Genomic DNA, 10825 nt, shown 5'->3' with positions numbered 1-10825 from the left:
CGACGGTAGATCTGAGGCCGTCCCATTGTGCGCCTCTTCCACAACGACGCGTTCAGGTTCCGTTTAATCCTACGTTAAATCGGCCCTCGACGGAATTCGAAACCCCACAGAACCCCCCCCCCCCCCCCCCCCCCACGGTAGATCCCTAGAGACGCGACGGTAGATCTGAGGCCGTCCCATTGTGCGCCTCTTCCACAACGACGCGTTCAGGTTCCGTTTAATCCTACGTTAAATCGGCCCTCGACGGAATTCGAAACCCCACAGAACCCCCCCCCCCCCCCCCCCCCCCCCCCCCGACGACCATTTTTTTTTCCCGCCGTCGCACAAATAAACCTGAACTCACCCGTCAACCACCTGCTTGTGCACCTGCTTCCAGTTCTCGGCGTCGCCTTCGGCGCCCATCTGCGGGTTGAGGCTCTGGAGACAAACCCCGGCGACATTCACACCGCTCCACACGGGAACTGCGGCGGGATGGCGGCAGCGGTGAGAGGCGGAACAGGGAACTCAACAACAACAACAACAACAAAAATGATGGTTGGGGGAACTCACCGCTGGAGTCGCCGTGCTCGCCCACGATCCAGCCGTGGCAGCTGGACGGGTGGAGGTGCAGCTTCTCCCCCATCAGGTGGCGGAAACGGCGGAGTCCAGGTTGGTGCCGGAGCCGATGACGCGGTGGCGGGGGAAGCCGCTCAGCTTCCAGGCACGTAGGTCAGGATGTCCACTGGGGGGGGCGAGAGGAGGCGTGAGCATCAACATGAACTCCCTCAATACCACCAGTGGGGAAGCCAGAGGTTAGTTTTTGCGGGCGCTATGGGGGGTGGGGCTCCACCTTTCAGTGACGGGGAATTTAGAGGTCTCTAGTTTATTTTCTGCTATAACAATATACAGTAAAAGCGCCGCTTTTGGAAACATCATGCGACAAAACACAAGACGTTTATCCAGAGTGACGAGATGAAAGGTTTTACAAAGTGACGAGATGAAAGGTTTTTACAAAGTGACGAGATGAAAGGTTTAACAAGCCTGCTTCTTAAAGTTTCCCTTCAATGGCGAGTTTAACAAAAGTATTTCACCGACGGAGCCTCAACGGGAAGCAAAACGCAGCAAATCACTTCGGCCTGGAACACGCCGACTCCTGTTGCTAGGCAACAAAACCTCCAGTTGAAGAAACGCATTCTCTTCAGTGGATTTAAATTATATTAACAAACACTGCATAGAGAGAACGAAGTGTTCAAATCTAAAACACCAGATGGGCAATAATCATCCGTCGCCACGAGACGTCAGAATAAAACGATAAGTCGGAGGAGTCGTCAGCGATCGTTTTTCCCCTCATCTTTCTTTTAAAAAAGCGCTCCATGTTTCATTACCATTAGCAAGTCACGCACTCGCCAGGAGAAATACGCTCTCAATAACAGGAAGTTGTAAGTTCAAAGATTAATGCAGCGACTGGCCGAGTCACATGATGCAGCTGTGGAGTTTTTAAATCTAAATTAAATAAATACATGTTTTATTAATGTATTTATCAATTAACCAGGCAACGAATCGCAATCTTAAACAAAGCACTGAAAAACAAAAAAATTATTAATTTCTTCGGGGTGCTATGGCTATACTCCTAGGGGGTGCTGCAGCACACCCAAGCCCCTCCCCCGCCCCCCCTTACCTGGGTTGGACACCACCATCAGGATGCAGTTGGGGCTGTACTTGACGATGTTGGGGATGATGAACTTGAAGATGTTGACGTTGCGCTGGACCAGGTTGAGGCGGCTCTCGCCCTCCTGCTGGCGGGCGCCGGCCGTCACCACCACCACCTTGGAGTTGGCCGTCACGCTGTAGTCTGGGGGGGGGGAGGTGGATGAGTCTCGCTCCGGGAGCTGGGGGGGAAATAAGTAAAAAAACATGGCCGCCGCTCACCTTTGTCGGCCACGATCTTGTGCGTCTTGAGGAAGAGCGAGCCGTGCTGCAGGTCCATCACTTCCCCCTTCAGCTTGTCCTCCATCACGTCGACGAGGGCCAGCTCGTCACACAGGTCCTGACGACACACGGCGGCTCGTTTTACATCCACAAGCCCCTCCCCCACCCCTCCCCCACCCTACACGTCCCTTGAGCAAGACACCGAATTCCCAGATTATACGCCGCTACTTTTACCCACACACACTTTGAACCCCGCGGCTAATTTATGGATTTTTTTTTTTTTTTTTTTAATACGGGTGTATGGAGGAGTTTCGTGATGCGTTCAGGAGCATCGCGTAACTCCGAACTTTCTTTTTAAATTGGGTGGCTGCGGCTTATATTCAGGTGCGCTCAGTTAGGAAATTACGGTATTTACATCCAGCCTCTGAAAACGGTGTGTCAGCGATAATATGAAATTAGTTGTATATAGTGATTGTACGTTTTTGGAATCGTCAAGTTTTATCTCTTTATTTATGTGTTCAGTTCTTTGCGGTAATGGTAGTTCCATTTGGGTTTTTTTTTTTTTTACCCAAGTTTAAGTGGAAAAACTTTCGTTGCACTTTGGGCGTCCCCGTTTCCACGACAACCGGTGGTTGGAGTCCCAGAATGCAACTTTTCGAAAACCTTTCGGTAGAGCCTCGACTAGTTGAAGTTTCTGGAAGCACCGCCGCCGTCGGATAAAATAACTTCTGCACATGCTCAGTAGGAACATTATTTCCTCTGTCGTGTCACGACTATTGGTCCATTTTGTCTTGGGACTCTGTACTTTTATTTTGACGGTCACTGTAAAAACAATTCAAGAAATATCCTTGGACTCATTATTCATGTTTATAGCGTTTTGTTCTCCGGGTGGTTTTATTACAAAAAAAAAAAACAAACAAAAAAACGCACCCTCTAGTGGCCTAACATGAAAACTACATTTGTCTCAAACCACCGGTTTTCCCCCAGACGGCGTCATATAATAAATTATGATTTAAATCCCTCCTCGGTACCGAACAGGCTTGGTGTCGTGCGCTCACCTTGAGCAGGACGCTGACGGCGGACGCCATCCCCACCATGCCGACGCCCACCACCGTCACCTTGTTCCTGCTGCCCACAGGCTCCTCCTTCATCACGTGGCCAATCAGCTTCTCCTTGGTGGACATCTGCCGGGCAGACAATTCAGTGAGTTCAAATCCTCCGCCGGCCCAGTCAAATCTTACGGGGTTTTTTTTTTTTCGTCATTACAGAAGTGAAAGCTCACCTCCTCCTTCAACCCCAAACACTTTCACAATGACAAAGTTCACCACGAAGCCACAGACGGGAAGGAAGAGAAGCTTGAGACGGTTTCTGACTCTCTATTACCGCCACTTCCCGGTTGAGTCACCACAATAAGAGGACGTGCGTTTCCATCGCCAGTATAGAACCCTAACGCCGTTGATCGTGATAGGCCTCGGGGGGGGGGGGGGGTTACCCAAGACTCCATCACTCAATCATCGCCCTCCTTGAGTTTCCAGGATCAACTTTCCAGCCTGTACCCAGGAATCCTTGACGATCGGAACGGCGGCGGCACCGAATCGCCAAAAGTATCTGCTCAGTCCTTCCAAGTCATTGAATTCAGGTGTTCCGATCAGTTCAGGGGCCACAGGTGGAGACAAAAAAAAACCCCAATTCCCAACCCACACCCTCCTAAACCTTCCTGGGAGAATCGATGCGGCGATTTCTAAACTTTCCACATTGAATCTCGTGGTTTTTTAACGACGGACGGTCGATCGGGTGGAGACGAGCGTCAGGGCGGGCGAGCGAATACTTTTGGGAATATGGCAGAGAGAGAGAGAGAGAGAGGGATAAAAGACGACAGTAGAGTCAGACTTGGCCTTTCCACAGTTCGTCTTCATCAACCGAGCCGCTCAGGGAGTCAAGTCCCCCCCCCCCTCCCGCCCCCCAACCCCCAACCCCCACCCGGAGGCTCGGGTTTCACACCACCACTCTTTAATTTCTCCAACCAGAGTTGCCCTAACAACCAGAGGTTCACCTGCCTTGGCGCAGAGTTCATTCATTAAGATTCATCTACGTGCCCCCCCCCCCCCCCTCCCCCCCAGCAGACGGTGACGTCACTCTGGATGAGGAGGCAGAATTCAGTCTCGAGGTGATAAAACGGCTGCAGGAGCTCGTTTTTCCTGTGAAACGGAAGCCGTGAGGGAAGAAGGCCGACTGCGTCTGTTACATCAACCTCATCCTGTGCATGCGTCACGTTCTTGTTTGTTTTTTTTTTCTTTTTTTTTTCATTTTGTGTCAACATGTTCTCATCATTACATATTATAAATAATCATTTCGATGGTGAGCTGCCGCTGCAACAGGTAGAAAAAAAAAAGTCAACTTTGAGAGCAACATCCTGCGGAATAAAAAGAGAGAAACCTTCCCAACATATATATGTATATATATATATATAGAAATGCTCGGAATGAAAAAGAAACGATGATTGAAGATGGTCACGCAGTCGCACACACACACACAAAAAACAAACACAAACAAATATGCGCTTTATTCTAATTATTGGCGTCAAACGAAGCGGCGGCTCCCGGGAGGCGCTGCGCTCCGGGGGACGTTTTGTCGGCGCGTCTCACCTTGGAGGTTCGGGTTGAGTTCGGTGGGCGAAAAACACGAGCCGGGACGCGTCTGCTCCTCCTCGGTCGCTGCTCTTCCGCAGAAGTGGTGGCGCGGAGGGAGTGTCCGCTCCTATTTAACGACGAGCCCCCCCCCCCTCTTCCTCCTCCTCCCTCCTTCCTCCTCACTCCTCCTTCCTCCTCCGTTACCCACGGGCCGTGTTCCCTGTCACGTCCGCCGGCAGGATGCGGCACGCGGTGCGCGTAATGACGCGCCGACGCACCGGGGGTTTTCCTTTTTGCGCACCGCCAGTGGCGCGCGCTTCAGGGAACGACGGGGTTAAATAACAACGACTCCTGTCAAGGGAGATTCTCTCTCCTCATTCCATCGTGCGTAAAGAAACGAACCTGCAATTATTAAGATCGTTTTCCCTTTCAGACATCACGCCACTGTGATCCTGCACGTCCCGACGTGAGCCTCGCGTGACTCACAACCGGAAGCAACAAATGTGTGTACTTTTCTCTTATCGTTGACGCTTTTACTACCCCGGCCTGTCGCTTTCTTTTAATTCTAATATTGTTTTTATTCTAATATTTACGCACGTTGCGCAGAAACCAAACGGCGGTTTCGGAGCAACGAGCGTGATTAAACATGTTTGCGCAGCAGAGATTGTTTTTCCTGTTCAAAAAACCATTTCGGGAGAAGTTTTTAACTTCAGATTTCCACGTTTTACTGTTTTACTGCGTGTTGTTGTTGTTGTTTACATCACAAAACACCTTCATTGCGCGTAAAAGTTGGATAAAACGTGCGTTTTGGCGAGTGGAGCGAGGAAGAACCGTTCGAGGGAGAAGACGTCTGGCGCCATCTGGTGTTCAGTTCGCGTCACTGCAACTCGACCGCTGTGACCCCGAGTGACGAAATGTTTGGATTCCCCTATCTGGAGGGTTTGTTCAGTTAAACACAAGTCGTTCGGCAGACAAAGGAAGTTGTGACTCAACCCGGCAGAGCTTTTTCTTCCTCCATTGTCCAGAATCACAACCCGACTTACAACAGGTCCTCTGGCTGATAGCTGCAGGACAGGGGTAGAGCTTTATTTTTTTGTATTTTTCAAGAGTTGAAGGTGATAAAATAGGGCCACGAGGATCTTTAACGGTCATTTTTGAAGTTTGTCTTTGTTGTGTTTGTGATGAAAATGTCTGGAGTTTCACAAAACCAACCAGTCGCTCCCAAAAATCACCGCAAATTCAACATGAAGACACTTTGAGAGGTACAAAATACAGTGAAGTGTCCAGAAACGTCTTACTGCTGTTGGATTATGGGTTTTTACAAAAAAAGAGAATTTCTTTAAAAAAAAAAATTCGCCCTAAATAAGAAGTAAACACGTCTGTTACTGCAGGTTTTCTGTCTGTTACTGTAGATTTCTATCTGTTACTTCATATTTCTGTCTGTTACTGCAGGTTTTCTATCTAAAACTTCAGATTTCTGTCTGTTACTGCAGGTTTCTGTCTGTTGCTGCAGATTTTCTGTCTGTTACTTCAAATTTCTGTCTGTTGCTGCAGATTTCTATCTGTTACTTCATATTTCTGTCTGTTACTGCAGGTTTTCTATCTAAAGCTTCAGATTTCTGTCTGTTACTGCAGGTTTTCTGTCTGTTACTGCAGATTTTCTGTCTGTTGCTGCAGATTTTCTGTCTGTTACTTCAGATTTCTCTCTGTTATTGTAGGTTTTCTGTCTGTCACTTCAAATTTCTGTCTGTTGCTGCAGGTTTTCTATCTAAAGCTTCAGATTTCTGTCTGTTACTGCAGATTTTCTGTCTGTTGCTGCAGATTTTCTGTCTGTTACACAGAAGACCCAATCTTCTCTGATACCTGAAGGTCGGGTGACGAGATCAATAAAGTAAGATTAGTTTAGTTAATTCTCTGAGTAACGGCACCAACTAGTGGCCCGACAAGGAAACTACATCATTTTGAAGACTTTGCCGCGGAAACGCGAAACTTAACCAAAACAAAAATGCCCAAAAAATGATCAATTCTCACTCTAACGTTGCGTCTGTAGTGAATCATGATGCAGAGCAACGTTGAAATCATTCATGATGTTTTTTCTAAATATAGTTGGAATAAATGTGAACATTTTCAGAACATGTTGGTATCGTTTTACCTGTTGGTGGTTTCTTTGATTGTTTGTGCTTTTCTTTTGTTTCGTACATCTTCTGCCTATTTTCAAGTTATTTGGTGTTCATGGAGGCTGATAGACGGTCAGGAATAAAAAATGTGACAAAAAATTATAAAATTAAAATAAATAAAACTAAAAAAAAATTTATATAATTTTTTTTTAATTAAATATAATTTTTTTTTAAATTAAATATAAATAAAAATAAAAAAAACAATGAAAATAAAATAATAAAAAAACAACAAATCCTGTTGTAAACCCACTGGTGCAATGCACACTTTTCACCACCAGGAGGCGATATAATAAAGGGAGAGAACAACATTAAAGGCCGATTGTAAAAGACTTCATTTCTCTGGATCTCTATTTAATACAACAAATAATTGAATAAGTGACTTTTGTCATTAAATCTAAATGATGCAGTCTCTTTTCGGTAACTTCTATACGACCACTCCAGCCTCCCAACGCCGTTTTTTTTATACGCGACGGTTGTCATTTATTGCATCCGAGGTGGATCCCGGGAGATCCTGTTGACTTCCGACACCCCCCCCTCCCCCCCCACCCCGAAAAAAATTATGCAGCAGCACCGCATGAGGGTTTATTAGATGTGTGCGGCGGCGGCGGCGTTCTGTATCTCCTGCTGTTTTAATGTCGTCAGGTCGCCCGCGGCAACGGCGCTCCAAACTTTCTCACTTCTTCTTCTTCTCCTCGGTGAATTACGCTCCAGCTTCAGTCTTGCAGCACCACGACTCTGGAGTTCAAGCCGATTGAACCCCCCCACCCCCATCCCTCCACCCCCTCCTCCGGGGGGATGGAGGGTAAGGTGTAATCGCCTCCTCCAGTCTGGGTGGAGGAATAGAAGTGGAAGGAAGAAGCTCACATGACGAGAAGATTGTATCGGATCCTAGGAGCTGCATTCAGAATCTGCTGTGTCTGTGTGAGCTCTCGTGGTGCCATGTGCCAGAGCAGAGCTGCCCGATTGTGGGAGGAGTCAAAAGGGGGAGGGGCCTACCTTGATTGTGATTGGCTAAAACCCCCTGATGACACTATATAGGGTTTGATTTCTGATTGGCTGGTCCTTCACATCGTCCCACCCTCCAGTTCACACACACACACACACACACACACACACACACACACACACACACACACACACACACACACACACACACACACACACACACACACACACACACACACACACACACACACACACACACACACACACCTTCTGTTGGAGACCGACAACATCCCTGATGGAGTTCCTTTATTAGCCACCCACTGGCAGATTAACTGGAGCAACAATACACCAATCAACAGCAATTATGGTGTGATCAGCCCAGGGAGAGTCTGGGGGTGGAGGGTGGAGGGGGGGGTGGTGTTAGCGCAGGATTAAAGGTTGTGTGTCTGTGCATTAATTTACACGTGTTTTACAAGGACATTAAATCCAGCAGGCTTTATGTTTTTTTTTTTTTTTTCGGGTTCTGGTTGTCGTCTTTAGAAGTTTCAGCAATTGTATCCATTTTATCCAGGAGTCTTTTAAAAAAGACAAAAAAAAACAGGTATACAAATATTTGAAAAAGAAAAAAAGATGACAGGATGAAAATTGTCCAACATCTAATTTTCTGAAAGCTCCAGAGAGCCAATACTGCACTGTGAGTACTGTAGAGTATATAGACCAGCAGGCCTGCTATTTAGTATCAGTTGTACTTTAATCGGGTTTAGCATGTAGCATGTAGCATCCCCAGTGTGAGAGCCCTGAGACTCTCTTTAACATGTAGCATGTAGCACTCCTTGGTAGTAAAATCCTCCTGAGCAGTCAAACTGGTGACCGGCGATTAAGTCGCTGGTGTCCATTCTGTCTTTTTCTTCGTCTTGATGTTTTTGCCACAACTTCATTTCTGCCTCACCTTCGTCTTCCTCGTAGATGTCATAGAATCTCTAAGCCGAGGACGTCGCTCGTCCTCTCGTGTGCTGCTTACGGATGACGTCAGCCTAATACTCGTCGGGTTGCCCCGGGGATCTTTTACGAGTATGCTGTGCCGTATCGGACCCGGCACTGGTATCGCTACATCGGCATCGCTACATCGGTATCGGTACATCATTATCGGTATATCAGTATCACTACATCATATCGGTATTGGTACATCGGTATCAGTATCGATACATCGGTATCGGTACATCGTTATCGGTATATCAGTATCGCTACATTGTTATCGATACATCGGTGCATCGGTATCGGTACATCTGTATCGCTACATCGGTATTGGTACATTGGTATCGGTACATCGGTATCGCTACATCGGTATAGGTACATCGGTATCGGTACATCAGTTCATCGTTATCGCTACATCGGTATTGCTACATCGGTATCGGTACATCGGTATCGGTATATCAGTATTGGTGCATCGTATCGATATGAGCGCAGCAACCCAGCTGGAAAAAACTGAGCTTTAGAATCAATATATTGGATCATTATAGTCCCACCATACTGATATAATTGAAGACATCCCTGCTGTCATCTTCATCCTCATCCTCATCATCATCGTCATCATCGCAGATTAAAACACTTGGCTCTTGTTAGTTTTTGGACGCCGCCGCTGCAGCAGCCTGGCGTCGTTACAAAGCAGCTAAACGACGATGACAACCAGTATTTCTCCGCCTGCAGGCGTCCGCACGCCGGCCAAGTCAGATTTGAAGAACAGCTGTACAGATTTAACCCCCCCCCCACCCCCCACCCCCCATCACCCCCACCACCACCACCTAATGGAAATGACAACAATTTTAATGTAAGGACAATTTTGTTAAAGCAAAAATAGGGTGAAATGTGTCCCAGAAAATATCCTAGTACAGCTGTTGCATTATGGGTGTTTAATTTAAACAAACTCACCCTGAGGCTGTTTGCGCAACAGTTCAAGTGGAAACGTCTGGTTTGTGTTTCGGAAAAGTTTCACATTTACACAGCAACGTTTTGAAAATGATGGAATAATAATAAAAATAATAATCCATTGAACTTGTACAGCGATTTTTACAGATTAAGGAGCTTCATGCCAGATACATTGACGGGTGATGCGTTCAGGTGCATCACGTAACTCCCAATTTCTTTTTTTTCCCTTTCTTTTTAAGTCGTTAAACTCGTAGGTGTCTCGTTCATTTTTGTATTGAAGCCACACACACACACACGCAGTGCAGAAGTTGGGCTGTTATTTGCAGTGACTGTCAAAATAAAAGCGCGAGGATGGAGGGATGAAACGATTCACCTCAAGGACAGATGTGTCCCTCCGTCCTGTTCGTGTCTCTATTTGTGTGGACAAAACGAGATCGTCCTTCCCAGCGTGTGTCCGATTAATTTGTGCCAAAGCCTTTTTTTGTTGTTGTTGTTTTATTTTTTAACGAGAAGAAAAAACAAAAAAAGCAGCTCCTCTTCAGTTGTGTTTCCCCGTTTTCGTCCCGTCCTCTCCGCTCCGTCCTCTCGTCTCTCACTTCCACTTCATTTCACACATGAAGGCTTCGCTGACTGGAGTCCAACAGACCGACTCTTTTCACTCCAATCAGCTTTTATCGCTCTGGAGAGGAAAGCAAATCAACATTTTGCTTATGTTCTTTTGTTTTTTGTTTAGTTGAGTTTTTTTGCAGACCACATTGATTTTCTAGAAAATAGCCTGATCTCTCAACCAAAAACTGCTTCATAAAGTAAAACAGCTAAAAAATAAAAAAATCCAGAATAGATGGAATTCGACAGAAAAAAAATATTAATTTATTAAAATAACTCAAATTTTACACATTTAAAAAAATACAGTAAAAAGATGGTTTAAGTTTTTTTTCAAGAAAAGAAAAAAGAAAATAGTTAAATGGAAAAGGAAAAGGGGGAAGAAGAAAAAAGGGAAAGAAGGAGAAACAAATAAACATTTTATTTTATTTATTTTTAATTTATTATTAATTAAAAAAAAAGAGAAACAAAAATAAAAAATAAACAAAAGTAAAAAAGGAAAAAAGTATAAAGACGAAAAAGTGAAAAAAGAAGAAAAAAGAAAAATGTTCAATAGAAAAGGAAAAGGGGAAAAACTAAGAAGAAAGGGAAAAATTAAAAAAGAAACAAAAAAATAAAAAAATAAAATGGCTAAAT

The 10825-nt window shown here is 45.7% G+C and overlaps 1 protein-coding gene across 1 annotated transcript; it reads right to left on the bottom strand.

The window, feature by feature from the left end:
• Positions 1-339: 339 nt before the first annotated feature.
• On the bottom strand, positions 340-4679 carry ldha (lactate dehydrogenase A4; the record flags this gene model as incomplete). The annotated part of the gene is given in 8 exon segments (XM_080505095.1): positions 340-461; positions 550-639; positions 642-701; positions 704-721; positions 1658-1831; positions 1909-2026; positions 2967-3092; positions 4554-4679. Coding segments are annotated over 7 exon segments (708 nt in total). The 5' UTR covers positions 4554-4679.
• Positions 4680-10825: the final 6146 nt, after the last annotated feature.

This window comes from Blennius ocellaris (genome assembly GCF_963422515.1).
Source record: "Blennius ocellaris genome assembly, chromosome: 11".
Taxonomy (NCBI): domain Eukaryota; kingdom Metazoa; phylum Chordata; class Actinopteri; order Blenniiformes; family Blenniidae; genus Blennius; species Blennius ocellaris.
This window is presented reverse-complemented; position numbering and strand designations above follow the sequence as displayed.